This window comes from Gobio gobio (genome assembly GCF_949357685.1).
Source record: "Gobio gobio genome assembly, chromosome: 2".
In the NCBI taxonomy this organism is placed as follows: Eukaryota; Metazoa; Chordata; class Actinopteri; order Cypriniformes; family Gobionidae; genus Gobio; species Gobio gobio.
In genome coordinates this window covers 18,852,850-18,874,952 of record NC_137098.1, presented here as the reverse complement: position 1 = coordinate 18,874,952, position 22,103 = coordinate 18,852,850, and the positions used below count along the sequence as shown (strand labels likewise).

Below are 22,103 nucleotides of genomic sequence, written 5' to 3'. Positions count from 1 at the left end.
TATAGTGGACAAAACAAGAGAATTGGCCACCATAAATAGTGCTGTCATGACAAGTGGCACTTTTACCTTTTTCTCAGTCCACTCTCGTTCAACAGGAACAGTGTAATGTGCCCTGTGGTCCATCTCGGTGCACAGCACACACACTATGGTCTGATCCTTCTTACAGAACAGCTCCAGTAACCTCTCGTGCTTCTTACACATACGGTCCTCCAGGTTCTGCACAGGTTCGATCAGCTTGTGTTTGGTGAAGCGGGCAATGTGCGTCTTCAGATGCTCCTCACAGTAAGATGTCAAACAAACCAAGCAGGACTTCACCGCTCGTCGCTGAGGCCCAGTGCACACGTCGCAGGACACCTCCTGGGTCCACGGTCCATTAGGAGGAATCAGTTCAGGCATTTCTGTGGGGAGTTCCACAGGGCTCAGTCCTGGGTTTAGCTGCATTGTCTTCTGAAAGTTTCCGACTGGGTTGGTTTTCATTTCCTTAAACTGCTCAGCGATTTCCCTCAGGACTGTGTTGATGCTGATGTCAGGCTGCTTGAAGAATGTCTTTTTGCACATCGGACACATAAAGAGGGCACTGGACTTCCAGTAGCTGCCGATGCAGGCCATGCAGAAGTTGTGTCCACAAGGGATGGAGACAGGGTTGGTAAACACATCCAGACAGATGGAACAGTGCACCTGCTCCTCCGCTAACATGCTGGTGGGAGATGCCATTTCTATAGAGAGAGAGGGAGAATCATGTGCCCTCCAAACAGCTGTAGTCTTCTAACATTGATCAAAAAGAAACTTTAAAATGTATAGAAAACAGAGTTTTTTGGCTTTGCATATGATCAGGCACTTGCGCTTAATATTATATTAATATTATTAACATTTTACCAAATTCAAGCTTAAACCATCATCCTTCTCATTTAAAATCTTATTTAAAAAAATAAAATAAAATTGAGTGTTCATAGGAGTGGTCCAAAACCTGGTCCAAAAGTCACGAATACACACACACACACACACACACACACACACACACACACACACACACACACACACACACACACACACACACACACACACACACACACACACACACACACACACACACACACACACACACACACACACACACACACACACACACACACACACACACACACACACACACAATGACTGGATTTAAGGTGTTTATGTGGTTGTAATAAAAAAGTAACAAATCCTTCCTTCGCTGGTCAATTTGACCCCCTTTGAAATGAATGGAATGTGAGAAATAATTTTAGGGTTTCGGGTCATTTTAACCCGCGAGGGAAGGATTTGCTATAGGATGTGAGGGAGGGATGAAGGTTAAATGGAGATATGAGGTTTTTGACCAGAGATGTTGGAGCTGTGTTTTGTCCATCATTAGATCGGCATTACGTTTTCATCAACTTAAAGGTTACAAAGTTTATAGTATCTGGCTGCTCAGTTTTTTCCCTATTAAATACATTTGGCCTGTACCAAATGTACAAATGCTGTACTTATTCGAACAACCAATTCTTTATTTACCCTTGCATTGTAAACAAGCAAAGACTGACCAAACTGTGTGCAGCACTTAATTTAAGATTGAGGTGGGGTGGCTCTATAAGGTTTTGCCAACAGTTTGAGAATCCAATTGAGTAGTCACATGCTCTTTTTAATCATTTTCATTGGTTGAATATTTGTAAAACCCAGACTTAAAGGTTGACCAATAGCTTTGATTTATGAAAAATATATACACATAAAAACAAAATATGGAGATTTCCGTCCGACAGCAATGATATGCCAGTTATAGATTATTAAAGTCAACATGAAATAGAATTCATAGCCAATGAGCAAAATATTCTATACCAGAATGGAGCAGGACCTTAATGCAAATTTCATGTTCTAGATAACTAATTTTAACATATTTCAATTGAAAACAATTATTTTCATTACCTTTTCATTATTTGTATTTGGATTACACATGTGGTTTTATTACATATAATACTACCTTGAAAATTAGCTATGCTTAATAAACCAATAGCCTATTAAATCAGATGAAAAGGAAAGTCGTTTCAGAGCATTACAAAGATTACCATGGAATAGCGTGGAGGATGTATGGTGCACAATAAGACCAGAAATGTATATTTAGAAAGTCAAGAATCTCATATTGACTTTAAACTGTTGAAACGTCATCCCATAAAACTAGAACAAAATTAGCACAAACAGACAAATTACCAGTCCTTTTTTTAAACCGACTTGGTGGACTCTATTGACAGCTATGCCATGTGCTAAATATACAGAGTCATTTGGATTTGATTAGCAATCCGGCTGTTGGCTTGTGCTCTTAGCAACATGCAGTGGTCTTTGAAAGTCTTCAGGAATTTGTAAAGCCTGTCTATTCATAGAAGATTATCATCACTCCAAAAATACTAGGCTTCACAGACTCTTGCTCCTGGTCCTACCTAATAAACAACACCTGCATGCAATTTTTGGATCCATGTCACCATTTTGTCTATAGTTTTTAATGGCTGTTTAACACATTTTAGCAGAGAAAGAAATTATTATTCATTGTTATTATGTAGCACCAGAAGAGTTAAAAAATGATTTTAGCATGCTTTCATTAGAAAGTGTCCTTTTATACATCTTGGCTATGTATTTGCTGAAATGACATGCAGAACGTGCAGTATCTTCAATCATCTTCATTCACCCAAGCATTTTTGACTTAAAGAGTCACAGTGTTTTTAAAGGACACTCACCGGCGGTCTGTTGCAGCTGAAAGCCACTGATCACAATGACCGTCCTGGTCTGGACAGCACTGACATGCGGCACAGCTGACGGCCCCCATTACCCTGAAATATCCCCCCTTACCCCTCCCCCTTAGCCCAGTTTCGCTTTTACACCTTAGGCTACATAGGATCTATTCTAGCCTCCAGAAATATTAACCATTCACTGGCTGCAGTTGCTTTTGTCTTGAATAGCAATTATGTATAACTATTATCTATTCATTCAAGGCATGACAAATTAATGTTATTTATTAATTTTATTTAAAAGTTTCTGGTAAACTCACAGAAAACCTGTATCCAAACATTATGACACCCTTGTTATAAAAATTAAAACAGGAAATATACAAGTGATCTGACCTATGCAGTTGATATATTCTCCATTTAGCTTATGTAAATTGTCATATCATCCATCCACACACAAAGTAAAACAAATCTATATGTATAAACATTTGGGATACAAAGTGGATTTTTAGCAAGTTATTACAATGTTAAACTTTCCACAAATGGAATGGTCACATTTATAGTGTCTTTAACATGGATCCAAACATGAACCAAATAACACTACCCTTCAAAAGTTTGGGGTCTGTAAGATTTTTGTAAATTTTTTAATGCTCACCAAGCTGCATTTATTTGGGTCACACTTTAGTTTAGGGTCCAATTCTCACTATTAACTTATTAACTGCTTATTAATAGTCAGTAAGGTTGTTATGTAGTTTAGGTATTGGATAGGATTATGGGACGTAGAATATGGTCATGCAGAATAAGGCATTAATGTTGGCTTTTTAAGTACTAATAAACAGCCAACATCCTAGTGATATGCATCGTCCTATGGATGAGATGTTAAACTGAGGTCCTGACTCTCTGTGGTCATTAAAAATCCCTGGATGTCCTTTGGTAAAAGAGTAGGGGTGTAACCCCGGCATCCTGGCCAAATTTGCCCATTGGCCTCTGTCCATCATGGCCTCCTAATCATCCCCGTATACTGATTGGCTTCATCAGTCTCCTCTCCATCATTAAGCTGGTGTGTGGTGGGCATTCTGCCGCAATATGGCTGCCGTAGCCTCATCCAGGTGGATGCTGCACATTGGGGGTGGTTGAAGAGATTCCCCCCTTCTATATGTAAATCCAAGAAAAGTGCTAAATAAATGTAACACATTATTATTATTATTATTATTATTATTATTATTATTATTAATTATAAGCAACTTGTTAATAGTGAGAACTGGACTATAAACTAAATTTTTACCTATATTTTAAAGTGTAATATATTCTGCATGTGATTCCTGTGATGTCAAAGTCAAAATCATTACTCCAGTCTTCATTGCCACATGATTCTTCAGAAAATCATTTTTTCCCCCCTTCAGGATTTATTGATGAATAGAACATTCAAAAGAACAGCATTTATTTGAAATAGAAATATTTTGTAATATAAAATAAATGTATTTACTTCATCTTTTGACTTAATTGAATGTGTCCTTGAGGAATAAGACTTAATTTCTCTTTTACTGACCTGAAACTTTATTTTTTATACTAGATTCATGTATTTTAAGATCACACTCCTCTGCATAACTATATAGAGTGAACTCTTATTTAAAAAAAGGGTTTGATTTCTCAAGGAAAATCTTCATTCTTGTAACAATCTTCAATGTTTTCTGTCCAACCCTGAAACCCATGAGAAAAGCTCAGAGTGTATGTTGTCTCAGCTGTGTTTGACGGAGGTGATGACCAGTGCTCCGGGGTTCTTTCCATCCTGGTTGATGCAAGGGCTGAAGATGGGGTAGACACTCTCGGTGAAAGCATCGATAAACGTGTAGAGATGAGAGTGTGTCTTTACATCGTAGAAGGATACCTGGCCAGCTTCATAGTCCAGAAAGATGCCCAGCTTCTGAGGCAGAGTGGTGAGATGGAGAGGAACTCTATACCCTGAAAGGGCTTTCACTTCTCCGCTTTTCAGCCATAAACACCAGAAGCCACCCTCTGGACTGAGACGGATCTCTCCTTTGCGTCGCGCTGACCCCCGGGCCACTCCTATGGTCCAAGCTGTCTTATGTCCCACGTCTACCTCCCAGTAGTGTCTTCCGGAGGAAAGACCCTCACGCGCCAGGACAAACAGTGCTGGGCTGAAGCGTCGCGGCGTGTCAGAATGCGTGGAGCTCTTGCGCTGCTCTTCATAGAGCACCTGCCGTCCGTCCTCGGAAAGACAAAGATCACGCTGAGCTGTGGCAGGATCCAAGATCACCTCACCTATAGAGCAAACCAAAATCATGAATGTTGAACACAAAAATAGACATACAGAAGTGTTTCAATGAGTCATTGTATTAGTTTTTCTCAATCGATTTGACACATTTCTCCAAATTAATGTGGTTACAATTAACACAGCAAACAAAAAATGTTGGCGAAATATTCACTGCACAACGAAATACTGCATTTTATTAGTATAGTATTACTAATGCATTTATCAACAACAACAAAATACTATCATCAAAACTATAAGTGTGTTCTCAGTTGATTTTCAAGCTATAGATACACAAATACATGGATGAAAATAGGTGTTTTCCGTGTCTTTCAAAGTTCTTTAATGATGAGTTTGGTTGTATAACAATGTGCTTTTGGCTAGAATAATATTGGAAACAGCAAGTAAATAAATAAATTTACTGCAATCATTAAATATTTATTTCTATTGCCTCTTATTTACATCTGGCCAGATAATTTCATCAACAACATTGCATATGTATTTTCACAAGTCCAAAGATCCATCCTTGAAATGCTTGTGCCACAACTTTTCCACAGGCATCTTCCAATCACTTGAAGAAGACTTATTGGTTGTAAGGAGTGCAAACAATTATATACTTTCCATCTCCAAGAGGAGAAAAACTCCTCAATTGGACTCAGGAAAGGGTAATATGGTGGAAGGAACAACATCCTAAAATGTGGGTGATGCTCAAACCACTCGTGCACCAGTGCTGACTGATAGAATTGGACATTGTCCCAAACAACTACAAAATGTTGCTCTATTTGCTCCTGATCACCCTGCAGAAAGTGGATTTCAATGAGGGAGGGAAAATTTAGGAGCCTTTATTTGTATGGCCCCAAGACAACATTGTGTGCCACAGCACCAGTGGTTGAAATTGCGGCACAGATAGTGCTCTTGCCACCTCGTTGTCCAGGGACATTGACTGTGGCACAATGTTTATATTGGGCTAAATTCTCTCTCCAGATTTATATAATAAATAGGCTTATATATGATAAATGTTAGTAAATGGACTTGAACTTTCATAAACCCATTCCGACACGCAAACTAAAGCATTCACGTGACTGGAAAGAAAGCGAGGCTTCGTTTTTCATTGATCACATGTTTCTCTGAAATGGAGCTTCATGAGAAATTGCACTGTGAACTCGATACGCGCTTTGAAGCTTCAGTGTCAACATCACTACATTCATTGTGTGCCTTTTGTCTTGCTAGTCCTGTATTTATGCTCTTAATAGTTGTTGATCTTGACAAGTATTTCTTTGCTTTTCTCTTGGTTGCTAGTTTAGGTTATTTTTAGAACTTCTATTCTTTTGTTTCGTTTCTAATTCCAGTTATATAGTTAATTAGCTTTTTCCCTAGTAATTGTTTTGCCAGTTTTTATTTTGCTCTTGTTTTTGTCTCTCCTGTTGTCTTTTGTTGTGTTGATTCCTGCCCTGCCCTGCTCTGTGTGTCCTTCCTGGTTGCTGACATTCCTGACAGCCAACTCCGGTACTTCTGTGACGTCTCCCAGTGTCAAGCTTCTGCCTCCTTGAGCTGCTGCCTGTTTGCTGTAAAGTCTGGAGCCGTCTCATCACGGCCAACCTGTTCTCCAGTTGTGTGCCCACGACCAACCTGTTCTCCAGTTGTCTGTCCTGCCCTATTGTTTGGACTGTGTTCCCACCTCACCTATCTTGTGATGTTACTTTGTCAATAAATAACACCCCTCGCTTATTCTGCATCTGGGTCCTCCCTTTTGGAATTCCTGACAGATATATGAAAGTTTTGGTTGGCTGTATGAACTACTGTGAAAACATTTAAGAGTGGTGTGCACTGTGTTTTGAGAAAATTATGCATGTAATTTGTGTGAAATAAATGAAAATTTACAGAACAACAATTTACAGTTTAAGAACATTACAAACTGTTCAGACCACGGTGTTAACTGTTTTAAAAGCAGTTACCTGAGTTTGGACAAATGTGTCAAATCGTGTAGTTTTGTGTCCAAAAACTGTATTCATTCAACCAATTTGTTCAACAATGCTAATTCATTCAAGTTTGTGCTGCTCTTGTGCTATTGCTCAACTAAATTAATCAGCAGCTGATTGTATTATTGTTTGAGTATAACTCTTTATTTGCACAATGTATCCTGTTTAATTTTGAGTTGAGTTTGTCTAGAATTATATAATTAAAAGTTTTTGCTTTAGGTCAAAAGCTGGTCTTTTGTGGCTTTTGCGATGCCCTTCCTTTTACACTGCAATGGATTGTATTGACTGCTTTAAACAAAACTCAATCAACCAGATATGAGAGCATGATTTATCTTGTTAGCTTAGTAAGATGGAGACTGATATTTTTATAAGAGTTTTTGAGGTTTTGATGACCTGTGAAATCTGTTATTTTGTGAAGAAAATGTGAGCTCTACCTTTATTATTTATATTATGAATTAAATATATTCTATCACTTCAAATCTAAAGCTTATATAAATAGCACTTACTTGCATAGTTTTGCAGCTTCCTGAGCTCTGTAAGGGAAATACACATTACATGAAGGTTACAAAGATCATGTAAATTAGCAGATGATGTGTGTGTATAGAACAGTGCAGGGGAGAGCTGGACATGGTGCTTCACCTTTCCCATAAAGCCGTTTGACCTCTTGTTGGAATTTGTCAACCAGAGAGCAGACGGACTTCCTGATAGTGCTGAGGTACAGATCTGTGTTCACAGACACCGCTGACCAATCAGACGGCTCCGGTGGAGGAGGAAGAGATGGGAGGAACTATGAGAGATGAGATGAAAATTTAGGTGAAATTTTACAGAATACAGCTCAAATGCACACACTTGTTTGTGTCATGCTAGCGACTTTCCATTGACCTTATCGTCATGCTTTTTATAATATTACATAACAGTATTGTTCAAAATATGTGGGGTCGGGAAGATTTTGTAATATTTTTGAAAGAAATATCTTATATTCACCAAGGCTGCGTTTATTTGTTTTATTTATTTTTAATGTAATTTCAGATCCTTCAGAAATCATGCTGATTTGCTGCTCAAAAAACATTTCTTATTATTATCAATTTTGAAAAACAATTGTGCTGCTTTTTGTTTTTGTAGAAAACGTGATGCATTTTTTTTACAGGATTCTTTGATGTAACATTCTTTTTTAACATTTTAAATGTATTTACTGTCACTTTAAATCAATTGCATGCATTCTTGCTGAATAAAAGTATTAATTTCTTCCAAAGATGAAAAAAATCTAAGACTTAGGTAGTGTAAACTGACCTGTAGAAAAAGCACCCTGTCCTGTGTTTGAGCCAGTGCGTCCAACTCGCTGCTCCTCTTCCTTAGCGTGTTGAGCTCATGCTCTAGACCGCTGGCAAGATCTCTGGCCTGCTGCTCCCCTTGTTTCTGCCGCACCGTGATGAGCTCCAGCAGCTCAGCCTGCGACTGCTCCAACAGCCGCTGCAGCTCTGCGTAAACTGCCCAGCTCTCCTCGATCTCTCTTTGATTGTTCTCCTGAATGCAGACAGGATGCCATGATTTATGTGTTATCATATAGCAGTTAATACTGATTGCCTATGACTTACTACAGAGTCTTTAACATGCTGCTGCTCTCAAATAATTTACCAATCATTTATTAATCTTTAACACGCTACCACTCTCAAACCAACTATGCACCCACTCAGAAATCATATTCACAATCAAATATTCCTGGTGACATCGTGTTGTGTGAGCTTTGAGAATGAGAATCGAGAGCAGATGTTCAGCAAATAACACCATAAATTCTACCACTGCCTATAGCCTGACTGGCCTAGGTGAAGAAGGGACCAAAGTATGTAAGCCTCCCTTTGGCGGTACAAAGCCTCTCCATCACCAAGACTGATGTTGTGCCCCTACATGGAAACTGGACACCCTGCCACTCCAGGCTGAATAATTCTCAGAGTTGCTTGGCCCCCAGAAATAAAGGGTGCAGGCCCACCGACGTGGGGACACACCCTGGCCCCTCACCAAGAAAGCCCCGGCTATGGGTTAAATAGCTGGACAGATGAAGGTCAAAACCCTGTTTGGGCATTCCATCTGCATAAAGACACAGTCTGGGACATGCAAGGGCCATGACGTCCAGACCCATAGGGGCTGTAGGTGTCAAAGAGAAGTAGAGGGGTCTGTTTCCTGTGAAGCAAAGAGGTCCACAAGAGATAACAGTTCACTTTGTTGAAATATTTCATGCCCCCTCCAGTCCCGAGGGGGAACACCCCCATTTATTTTTGGCTGTGATGACCGTTCTTAAGTCCAGCTTTTTCTTAGGTTTCTGAGTGCGGCTAGTCGCTCCCAAGTCTCTACGAAGGGGGGCACGACTCGCCACAGTCTGCTTCTGGGTTTTCCTCCATGGAGGGGTCGGACATGGTTGGGGCAGGGTGGCCGACAGCCCTGACCCTTGAGCATATGTCTCTTGTCCTCCCAGAACCTACTGACAATCTTATTAACAGATTTGTCAAATAGACTGGAAGGCGATACGGGGGCATTAAGGAAAAACACCCTATCCTTCTCCTTGATACCCATGAGGTTGAGCCAAAGATGCCTCTCCATACCGCCCATAGCAGCCATAGAACAGCTGATGGCAGGGGCCGTCTGCTTGGTCATGCAAAGAAAGAGATCTGTGGCCCGGCGCATTAATGCCCCATTTTCATTAATGCCCCAGCTCATGCTCAAATTCTTCAGCAGGTCAGCCTGGTACGCCTGCATGGTGTGCAGGGCAGCACCAGCCTGACCCACTGCCTAAAACGCCATCCTCACCAGCGTGTATGTTGTTCTTCACGGCTTGGTCACCCTACAGATATCTGTCATCTAACTTGGAGCGTCTGGGGGTCTCTTGCTTCTGTGGCCAGACTAACAGAAGCCTGGCCACTCACCGCCTCAAGGGAAGAATCCGCCTCCTGTCCCTCAGCCAGATTGACACGCAAGCTCCAATATCTTAACAAGGATGCACAGGCTCAACCCTCCTGAAAGAAAGTGAGCCTAGAGCAGAGCATTTTGATGGGAAACAGCTCACAGTGCTCACACTCAGCAACATTGGGGGCAACAACATTGTTTTCTTCCCCCAGACACTCCAAAAAGAAATCATGTGGATCATCTTCAGAGATGGGCCATGAGCAAGGTGGCACGCATCTCTTAATGGATTCTCTCGACATGATTTATTTAATTTTTTGTCTTTTTGAAAAAGAAAAAATGAGAAGGCTGAATCCTGCCTAACAATTCTAACTCCTAACAAAGAAGGATAGAACATTTTGATGATATAATCGTCAGAGGTTATTTATGCCTAATCCTTGCCTTTTTTGCCACACCTGCTTCACAACTGGTCGAACAAAGAACATTCTCATTAGCGTTAAGGAAACACAGCATTGAGTGTAGCTTTTGATAGGGAACGCTAAACTCTATGCAAGCCTAATTAAAAAATGACGAATGAAGACTTGAGATGCAAAACCTCTAAGTTTGTCTGAATTTTTCTTTCTTTTTAAGGGGCAGTGTGTGATTTTTAGTGGCATCTAGCGGTGAGGTTGTGAATTACACCCCCCCCCCCCCTTTCGGAGCACATAGAGAAGCTACGGGGGCCGACACAGGACAAAAATGTCGTCGTCGGAGAGAGCAGAGAGTGACTAGCGCTCTGTAGAGTAGTTTGTCTGTGCAGAAACATGACGGCACAAAATGGCTATTTCACTGTAAGGGGACCCGTGGTGTATGCAGATAGAAATGGCTCATTCTAAGGTAATAAAACGATAACAGTACATTATGTAAGGTCTTTATACTCCACTGAAAATATAGTTATGTGTATTATATTGCTTTTCTGTCAATAGATCCTCATAAATACTACATACAGAACCTTTACATTTTATATGTTTACGTTCAGTAATTTCACTTAAAGGGCAATGAAAAAGTTATTATTTATTAGTTATTGAAATGCTTTATTTTCCAAAAATTTCACTTTAGTCAATTCATTGGTATTTAAAAAAATTTGATTTGTTTTTTGCTTTTCCTTGTCTTGGGTGGAATAGAGCTGTTCTTTAATGTAGATTATGTAAGTTTACAGCAGCACACAAAACACTGTTGTGTTTACATGCTACTCGTGAAATCCTGTCATGGTCACTGTAACAATTTTTGTTAGCTTTAGATCGAGCTGAATTATAAGGTTTTCTAGTGAGTGAAACTACCACAGGTTCATCCTTTTCATCATACTGCTCCTTCTTGTATAGTTAAAAGTCTCTTTAAACTGGATACAATTTTGCAGCTCGGCAATTGAAAGCCGGTTCATACACATGCTGTCATTCATTGGTTCTGGGAACATAGTGGCTTTTGCTGCCAAAAGGGTAATGGTGTTTATAGGTTTCTGAAGAATGGTTAGGAACTGTCAAAGCTTGGCATTGACAAAAGCTATCAAAGCTGGCATTGAGGTCACATGCGACTGAAACGTTTGCCCTTTTTTTCAGTAAACGATTGATTTTATCTCGCATTTGTAGACTTCTTCTTTGGTAGAGTGTGTGGACTCTCTTGAAATGTTTTACTGTTTACAGGCTTCTGCCAATGAACTGGTATTTCTGAATGGGCTGAGGCTGGGATTTAAGGTTTGAAGCGAAAGTATTTGAGGAATGTACTAAGTGCGGAGTGCATTCGCTCATTATCGTTTTCAATTTTTTTGACGGTAGTCTCACTTTATTTACCAATGTTTTCACTGCTGTCCTTCAATGATCATATTCAACCACACAAATAAAAATAAAAACAAATGACTTTACTTTAGAAAGTCTTGTATTTCTTTTTTAAAAGATAAAACCTCAAAATCTTACAATGATTACAATGATTACAATGAAAATCTTACAATGAGTTATCATGCATTTTCACTTAAGATGGCAGAGATGTTGAAAGGTGTGTTTTATGCCATCTTTTGTACAGCATGAATACATTTTTCATTAGCCTGATGGGAATTTGGTTTGCTTCTGCTGTGAATAATAGGCCATTCGTCAAAGAATAATATTTCTAGCAATGCATCTTTAATTTTCTTTAAAGGGCACCTATTATGCCCCTTTTTACAAGATGTAATATAAGTCTCAGGTATCCCCAGAGTGTGTCTGTGAATTTTTAGATCAAAATTCCTAACAGATCATTTAATATACCATGGGTATGAGAAAAATGAGCTGCTTTGTGTGTGTCTTCTTTAAATGCAAATGAGCTGCTGCTCTCCACCCCAGAGGGCGAAGCCTTTAAAGCTTGCGAACACGCGAATGAAAACTGAAACATGATATATCTGTTCCCTTTCGAACGGTCAGTCGTATTGCGTCTTGCTAGATACTGAAGCCTTTTATAAAATCACGCAGTGCTACTGCACAGCCATAACAGTGCTGAGGCCAGTCGCACGCTATTGGCTGGCCAGTGGGAACTGCATGAACCAATGGCAAAGCGGCGGAACTGCGCGAACCAATCAGTGTGAAGCCTACGAAGCTGAGCGCAGAGCCCGCCAAGTGGGTGGGGCATCGGTTTATAAAAGACGCTTGCTTGCCATAGAATTCAGATTATTCTCCTTCAGCGACGTTCCTACTCGAAACCTTCACCTTCTCGCCGAGAAAAGAAGAGCCTGCAGCGGAACAGGGAGCTAGCCAGCCTGGACTATCCTGCAAACGAGTCAGCGGCCTGATACCAGCGTGCTCAATCAGCAGCGATCCTGTAATCCTGTTGCGCTGTTTTCTTGTGCTCTCCGGTGAGCACCATGGGGTATCCTTTTTACTAAGCCAGCTTCACAAAAAGAGCAAGCAACCTTCTAATGTCGTGCCACACTTGTGGCACATGCAGTAACGATCTGCATGAAGAAGACCCCGCTCTCACCGGGTCCGGCTGCCCTCACTGTGAGAGTATGCCGATCTCCTCTCTCCACTCGCAGATAGCTCTCTGACAAGAAGGGATATGAGAAGCTTCCTCCACTCGAAGAGACTGCGGCCGCGCACCTCTACCCGCCTTCAAAGGTGGGCTGGAAGCCCGCCCGTTCTCACCCGTCTAAGCCCTGCAGGACCACCTCAGCCTTAGCAGGTAGGGCCTATACTTCTGTCGGCCAAGCAGGCTCCGCGCCTAAAGTGCCAACTCAGCAGCAGCAGAAGCCAGCACCGCAGCTGTCCAGTCCCGTCCAAGTGTCAGGGACTCCGGCCTAAGATAACGCTGGACCCTGAACAGAGGAAGCAGTCCTGATTTGCAGAACAGGAAGAGGAAAGGGTTAAGTCTCGCCGAGGACGGACCGCCCTCCAAAATGCTCAAAGTTTCCCCCCAGCAGGTTCCAGTTCCGGCTGTGGAGAAAAACTTTGTTTTATGTGTTGTGAGTGTAAGCAGCGAGCCCGCTCGAATGCGCGCTCCCTTACACTCGACCGCTGTTATAGCGAACCCAATAAAAAACAAAACAAAAGAGCATTATTTCTCTTCCGCACCACACGAGGGTCAGCGCCCTGCTCAGGCACAGCGTGCCACCACTCGACACTATAAAACCCCTGTACAACTGGGCCGAGGCTTGGAAGGCCATCCCTAGTGTGTCACAATGGGTTATAATTACAATACAACTAGGTTACTCGCTCCAATTCGCTCACAAACCACCCTGCTTCGTGGGCATAATACACACTTAGCTAAAGTAACAAGCATATCGGAGTACGGGGCTATGTAGGCGGTTGCTTCAGCCCAGAGTGAGTCAGGCTTTACAGCCGCTACTTCCTCATTCCCAAAAAGAATGACGGCCTCTGGCCCATCCTGGACCTCAGACATCTGAACAGGGTCCTTATCAAACGGCCCTTCAGATTGTTAACGCTGAGACAGATCATCACGCAGGTTCGCCCAATGGACTGTTTTTTCTCAGTGGATCTGAAATATGCTTACTTACTTCAGGACCTTTCTACCACGTCTTTCGGGTCATCGTGTCTTAGTCCGCATGGACAACACGACAGTGGTTTCCTACATAAACTGCCAAGGTGGGCTCAGGTTGAGACGGCTCAACCAGCAGGTCAGACGTCTCCTCCTATGGCCGAAAGGCAAACTGTGCTCGCTAAAAGCAGTGCATGTGCCGGACAGGTTGAACCAAGGAGCAGATATGCTTTCCAGGGGTCTGGTGTCCCCAGGGGAATGGACCCTCCATCCCCAAATGGTTCAAATTATATGGAATGTTTTCGGGAGGGCAGAGGTCGACCTCTTCGCCTCCGAAGACAACTGTCATTGCCCAATATATTTCTCAAAGAGCAAGGATGCGCTGACCCACGTATGGCCCAGCTGCCTGCTTTGTGCTTTTTCTCCAGTCCCACTCCTTCCCCAAGTCTTGAAAAGAATCAGTGAGGGTGGGCACACAGTCTTGACAGTGGCCCCACTCTGGCGGACCCAGAATTGGTTTCCCGAGTTGATTCAACTGCTATCAGCAGCTCCATGGCCAATTCCCCTGAGGAAGGGCCTCTTTTCCCAGGTGAACGGGACAATCAGTTCCGAACTGTGGGCGTTACTTGTGTGGGCCCTCAAGGAGAGCTCAAGGGACCTCCCAGCGAGTGTCCACAGGTGTGACCATCATGCCACAGGTGATATTTGCAGAGTCATCCATTCAGACACACACACACACACATGTTTGTTTTTGTGAAATGTGAGGACATTCCATAGGCGTAATGGTTTTTATACCGTACAAACTGTATTTTCTATCCCCTTACACTGCCCCTGCCCCTAAACCTACCCATCACAGGAGACTGTGCAGTTTACTTTCTGTGAAAAAAAACGAATTCTGTTTGATTTATAAGCATTTTGAAAAGTGAGGACATGGGGAACGTCCTCATATTTCACCCTCTTTTTGTAATACCTATGTCATACCCATGTCATTATACACATTTGTGTCCTGATATTTCACAAAAACATGCCCCCACACACACACACACACACACACACATACACTCAGGGTGCTGACTGTGATTTTGAGACCAGTATGGGGAATCTTTTTCCATGTTTCTGTTGTGAAAATGCACAGAACAGTTCCAGGACAGAGACCAGAGAGGAGCCGTGACACAAACACATGCAGCATAACTCATGATCTCATGTTAACAGCAGCATGCAGAATGTCATTGTAAGTGTTTTAACAGGACAGACCAGTTGAACTGCTTAAACTTATACTGAAAATTGTGTTGTTTCACCACCAGTTTGGCTCATCTGCCATCATATAATATATATCACCTAATACCTGAATCAGACATCTTTATCTCTGTCTAAAGTAATTACTGTAATTATGAATGTTCTAATAAGTCTAATATGAGTTATTTCTGCCTGCAGATATTTGTATGGTATCTTTCTCTCTCTCCAACCACTATGTAATTGGACCCATTTGTATTTATAAAAGTGACTCGTGGTGGCCCTGTGCTCTATACAGTTATCGAACAAGCAAAACACTTGCACACTAATACTGTATAATGTAAATACAGTTCCAAGACCAAGACCAGAGAGGAGTGAAAGTGAGATTTGTTTTATTTTATCCTGAAGTGCTTGTATGGTTCAGCTTTTATTGGAAAGTTGTCTCAGTTAAAGAGGGGTGTGATAACATGGGCAAATATTTGTTGTGCTCTTATGGGTTTTGTCAGATTAAACAACTGGTAAACAGATATTCTCAACAAAACAAGCTAAGGTAGAAGCAGTTACCAGCCTGTGTCTGTACTAGGACTTAACCAGTTGTTTATAAGGATTTTGATGTATAAAGGTAGCTGCAAGCAGATACTTTGGTTTGTAATTAGTCATCAGTTGTGTTTTTTGACGTGTTACAGATTAATGGATAGGTCACAAGCATTTAATTACATTTGAATATAATGGTTTCAAAATTTGAGGACTTCGAAAAAAGTGTCCTTTTAGCTAAATTCAAAATGGCCATATACAAGTGAAAAATAAAAGAATAATTATTAAAGATCACTCAGGCTTTCAAGAAAAGAGGCATCCCAAAGTATAAATAGACTCACTTTCAGGACTTTGATAGACTGCTTGATCTCCTCGAGTTTCTTTTCTCGCTCCTTGATCAGATGTTTTAACTCTGACCTTTTCTTTCCCAGTTGACTCTGTGAACAAAACAACAAACTCCAGTCACATTTCCTGAATTCCCAAGCTCGGTAATTACATTACCGGTCAATCTTTCTATCAAACTTTTCATTTTCATGTCTTCTCGTTCAGTTTAATGCATTTGTCTATTATTTAATCCAAAGGATCTACCTAACTAAACTGATCGCTAACATACATTAGTCAAAAATGAAGTCACCATGTCAAAACTCTTCACACATTCAGCGAAACACTCATCACCATAATGGTGACCAAATATTTTCAATAAAACCAACATCTAAACCTCTGTTAATTCTCAATAAGAGCTTCTATAGATGTCTTTCAGGGTTGGAGTCAAACTCTGCAGGACAGCGACTCACTAGGACCGATGCCAATTGTTTAATTGTACCCTAAGGACCAATTGTGTACCTTTAAATGTACAATTATACGTTTTGTTCTTCAAGGAACAAAATTGTACCTCCACTGTACCTTTTTTTCTGAGAGTGTAGCATGCCCGTTTTGGGCGCGACAGTGGAAACGTGGCTATTGAATGCATTTTGTTTAAAAGCAATGAAAAATGAATCACAGTTTGGTCTGCATAGATTTCTGTTTTCTTTAGTTGGGCAGTTTGACTCTTATATTTTTATGCGAGTTTGTGGTTTTTGTACAGTGTTAACAAAACACAAAATCTGTTCAAATCGAAAGAAGCCATAAACAAAAATTGTCATGAAGAAAAATGATTGACTAAACTCATCACTGACTAAAAATATAAATAAATAATATTCACCAACAATATTTTCTTGCCACAGATCAGGCATTCTGAATTTTGATTTTTAAATACATTCTAGGGAGAAAAAAGTTTAGACGCACACAGATATCAAGAATCAGCATATGAATCTCAACAATGGTGACATACTAGCCATGAGTTTTATACTGTGGTGGCTTAGTAAGGTTGGAGCTAAACTCTCTAGGACATCAACTCTCTAAGACCGAACTTGCTTACCCCTGAATTAGAGGTACAAAAATGTACCCTTAAGGGTACCACCCCAGTGACGGACACTTGTACCTTAAAAGGTAAAATTTTGTACTCTTTTTTTTTGAGAGTGTAGTCAGGGCCATTCGTGTTTCCACTGTCACTTCCGGGGCCTCATCGTGTCTTCCTCGGTGACAATGTCCAGGGTTTTTTGGCCCACCGAATACCTTGGTCCAAAGCGGGCCAGCTCGGGCTTGAGGAGTGGTTACAAACAAATGCGGAGTTTATCTGAGTCTGGAGACGGCAGCTCAGCGAATTATTTCATATTCCAGCTAACATCAGCATTATAGACTCACTTTCAGACAGCAGCGAGTGTTTGAAATAACTTTGATGTGGATCCTGATCACCGTAAAAGTCAGAAATATTAATATGCGATGCAAAAGACTATGCGCGCTAACCTAGTAAACATGGTAAAATTCCAAAATTGGGTATGTCAGTATGTATCATCTCTTTAACATCGATGCTTGGGTTTTATATCTTTAAGTAAACAACAAACAGCTGCTTTATCATGTTCGTTTGCAATCTCGCTAGTTTCAGGTAATTTAATTTAAATTAGTTTTCTGATAAAACTTCCATTTGTTGGTGAAATGATTGGTTTGTGTGATTTTGTTCCAGAGAGTTGTGTTACCGGCAGGTTTTAGTGAAGCGCTGCGGAGCTTCTGGCTCGACAGTGGAAACACATCATGGTTTTGGGCTCGGTGCTACAGGTCCGAGGCTATTAGCCTAGCCCAGCACGTTGAAAGCCGCATTGGCCTGACAGAAGTGGTTAATGACCACATTTCCCAAAACCCTTGAACACTTTTGTCATTCATTCGTCACCATTTGCAAAACACTATATATTTGCAGCACATTTTTCGAATGGTTACACACTAATAGTGGCTATTGATTAGCTAATAGTGAGCTACCTCTTTCAACTGAGCACTATTACTTACTAATTCGTTAATCAGAGTTTCTTGTTAGTTAATAGTAGTTACTGGAATATTGCATTGCTCATTTGTTCCTGTGTAGTAATCGTCTCCGGTTACGTATGTAACCTAGGTTCCCTGAGAACAGGGAACGAGACGCTGCGTCAGCTTGACGCTACGGGGAACGCCTTCGGCGCGACAGGTGTCTGCGTTACAATCGAATCACATCAGTCCTACTGACCGGCGACAGCCGATGATGTCATCCAGGTGCGACCAGGAAGTATAAAAGGGCGCCTCTGCCAACATGACACCGCCCTTCGTCTTCAAGGACTGTTTGGCAGGCAAGCCCTGAGGCATGGCAAAGCGACGCAGCATCTCGTTCCCTGTTCTCAGGGAACCTAGGTTACATACGTAACCGGAGACGTTCCCTTTCGAAAGGGAACTCGCGCTGCGTCAGCTTGACGCTACGGTGAACGAAATACCAACGCCGCCATGCCGAGGGGAGTGCATGCCCACTGGCAGTGACAACTGTCAGAACAAGCAAATTCAACTGAAATGCCTGAACCACCCCCCCTCTGGTCACAGAGGCTGTCAGTGACAGCATTCCCTTCGGTCATAGCCCAAGCTATAAGCCTAAGTAGGAAGCTTCGAACACTTAGAGAAGTTCTACCCAGACCGCTCAAAGGCCTGGATCCAACCCATTCGAAAGAAGGGGGCTCCTTTAAGGGAATGTGGCTAGGGGGCCCTATGGCGCCCCAGCCAGCCACTATCGCCACCAAGGAGGCCTAGCTTGGTGCCCCTTTTTCTAACGGGCGCTTCAGCCGGGCCATCCCTGTCTGTTCGATAACAGAGCCTCTGGGTACTCGCCTCTTGGAGAGGCATCCAGTCCAAGGGACTGCAGAATGGCAATGTTCTCCTCAGACCGGATCTCAGAGACGGGAATCCCGGAGTGCAGTACTCAGCATAGCGCTTTCTACCCTTGCCAGCGAGGAGAGTTAATCTGCTCGATCCTAGGATCTACTGAGCTATTATCAGATAGAAACACTTAGAAGGCCAGACTGGCCTAAAAGCTGATCTAATTGGGAGGCCACCCTAGGGGCCTACGACCACCCGATCTCTGCTCAAATGGAAGAGCATCGGCTAACGAGGAGAAAAAATCCGACTCCTCCCCCGCCAGCCGCCCCTCGCGACCTGGCTGGTCGTCTGTGAGGACTACACCCTCCTCCAGACAACGAGCCAAGTCCGTCTGGGAACCCCAAGACCTTCGTCGCCGCTCAGCCTTGGCGTGAGTGGGACCGTCCCCAGAAGCTGGCCCCTCTTCCCTCGAGAAGAGGGCCAGGCGAGAGCGGAGCGTTTGGATGGGGAAACGCTCGCAGTTCGCGCAAGAGGCTCCCTCGAGAACCTCCCGCGCGTGCTCTTCCCCCAGGCAGTACACACAGAGATTGTGCGTGTCCTCAGGCGTCAGATACCTGGGGCACGGATCCGCGCACTTCCTAAAGTGCCGCGTTTTCTGTGAGCACTTCATCCTACTAATGCGATTCTCTCTTGCAACACCAGACAGAACAGTCACTGAAGACGAAGAAGCGGTGTCATGTTGGCAGAGGCGCCCTTTTATACTTCCTGGTCGCACCTGGATGACATCATCGGCTGTCGCCGGTCAGTAGGACTGATGTGATTCGATTGTAACTCAGACACCTGTCACGCCGAAGGCGTTCCCCGTAGCGTCAAGCTGACACAGCGCGAGTTCCCTTTCGAAAGGGAACATTAATGACGGAACAGTATACTAAAGTGTTACCAAAAATCCTAACAACTGGTAGCATTACACAATAATTTCGGACCCACTTTATTTTAGGTGGCCTTGTATGTACTAACATTTAAATTAATAATTTGATACAATGCACTTATTGTGTACATACATGTTTTTACATTGTACTTACATTAAAAAAAATACCTTCATGTAATTACATCTGTAATTAATTTATGTAGTTACATTTATAATTACACTGTTGACACTTCCCTTCCAACCCTACCCTTAAACTTACACATACCACCACACCTGTCCTTAACCATACCCATATCCCACCTCAATATCAGCAAAAGTGTTTAGCAACACAATATGTAAGTACATTGTTCTTATTAGTTAAGGCCACCTTATATTATTACACTACATTATAAAGTGGGACCATCATTTCTTTTGTAAAAAAAAAAAAAACATCTTTATAAGACAAGAATGACACTATCTACTGTTTAGAATTAACTGCAGTATCTGTTATATGATCCAAGTTTGTATTATAGGACACAATTATTCCTAAGTTTTCCCCTTTTGTTAGATTATAATGAAATTTAAAGACTAACACCTGTATATAGGTGTTCTACATCTAACTGATTTGATAGTTTTTATTTTTTAGATTTGAAATACATCTCATTATGGTATTACTAGAACTGTTGCAAATTGCAACAAATTATTCACTTTTGTATTATGTTAGATTTTCAACTTAAGTTTAAAGGGTTACTTCAGCGATTTAGCATTAAGCTTTGTATCAGTAGAAACCCAGTAGTATATTCAAATTATCGTACTTTTACCCCTCATATCCCCCTGAGACGAGAGAATTATGCATTTTATTTCTGGAAAAAAATCCTCAGATGACGCAAATATCGTCCTTTTGCGTCATCGGAGGATTTTTTGGCCAGAAGACTACAGCCAGAAGGAGCTAGTTCCGCATGTTTTCAACCCGTCCACAGGGGAGGGATCTCACTCACAGAATGTAAATGCGCACGGCCGCTGCCGCTCGGCTCGGAGTTCACTGTTTTTACCTGATTCTTTCATGGTCTGACTTTTAGTGAATTGGACTGAATCCAGTTATGGTCAGTACCAAAAATAGTGTACCAATTTTGAAAAACAAGTGTTAAAACTCACCGTTTTTTTCTTCCACTCTCGTTCAGTGGAGACAACATCATGGCCTTTGTGTGAGGACTCCGCACACTCCTTACACACGCACACATGTTCGTTTCGGCAGTAGGCATCCAGGAGACGTTTGTGTACCTTGCACATCTTGTCCTCTAGGTTGTGTATGGGCTCCACCAGCTTGTGCGAGGTCATCGCCTTTCCCTTCCTATGGTGCCGCAGATGAGCTTCACAAAATGAACCAGGGCAGTTTAGGCACGACTTCTTGGCCTTCATCTTCCTGCCGATGCAGGCGTCACAGGGCACGTCTCCCGCTTTAGCGAATTCTCCCCAGTCATCTTCTTTCTGTGTGCTTGGGGAATTGGCAAATTCAACGTTGCCCTTGTCATTTCCGTTGGAGGACAGTGTGGACAGACCCTGGAACTGCTCGGCTATCTCAGCTAGCACACAGTTGACACTGAGCTCTGGCTTTCTGGAGAAAGTTTTCTTGCACATGGGGCACACAAACTTCTTGCTGTGATTCCAGAAGCCCTGAAGACATGCCTTGCAGAAAGTGTGGCCACAAGGAGTTGAGACGGGCTCGACAAAGACCTCCAGACAGATGGAGCAGGAGAACTGCTCCTCTGACAGGATTCGTCCCGGAGATTGCGGGCCTACAAAGGTTAGGGTGAAGGAGATTGGAATTAGATGGGTGGCAGCAAAAAGTGGAAGTGGAAAGAGTAGGAAGATGGCAGGCCATGGTATCAAGACGCAATTCTGTCTTAATACAGGCATGTTTACATGCACTCATTTTCATCGATTGGAATTAATCTAATACAATTTCATATTATGAAGGTTCTGTTTATGTGAACCCTAAGCATTGCAGTTTGATTAATTAGTACATGTGCATTATGTATTAAACATCCTTGTGCATTGCCCAGTCAGAACCGGAGAAAGCTGACGCGATTATGTCACTACAAGTATAATTGTTGTTTTTGATAACGTCTCACGGTGTTTAAACTTGGTCGTAATATCAGAGATCATCTAGTGAGATCAAATTTTTCTCCTATAACAACACAAAATACATTAACACTCATTCCAGAAGGTAACTATCGCAGTGGTTCTTGTAATCAGTGTAGCTATACGTATCGTTGCACATCATTTAAGCACCCTCATACCAGTAAATCGATTCACATTAAAGCAATAATAAGTTGTAAAACAAAAGCAGT

At 42.0% G+C, this 22,103-nt stretch overlaps 1 protein-coding gene across 1 annotated transcript in view; it reads right to left on the bottom strand.

The window, feature by feature from the left end:
• The window catches only part of LOC307118074 (uncharacterized protein), a 37,820-nt gene that overhangs the window by 12,630 nt on the left and 3,087 nt on the right, over window positions 1-22,103 (bottom strand). Inside the window, exons 2-9 of the mRNA XM_079803444.1 lie at window positions 20,908-21,548; window positions 15,980-16,075; window positions 8,271-8,504; window positions 7,620-7,767; window positions 7,487-7,513; window positions 4,473-5,012; window positions 2,742-2,831; window positions 67-716 (exon numbers count right to left, since the gene is read on the bottom strand). Of these exons, the coding sequence (XP_079659570.1) occupies window positions 67-716; window positions 2,742-2,831; window positions 4,473-5,012; window positions 7,487-7,513; window positions 7,620-7,767; window positions 8,271-8,504; window positions 15,980-16,075; window positions 20,908-21,548 (2,426 nt within the window). The remainder of the gene's footprint in view (window positions 1-66; window positions 717-2,741; window positions 2,832-4,472; window positions 5,013-7,486; window positions 7,514-7,619; window positions 7,768-8,270; window positions 8,505-15,979; window positions 16,076-20,907; window positions 21,549-22,103) is intronic.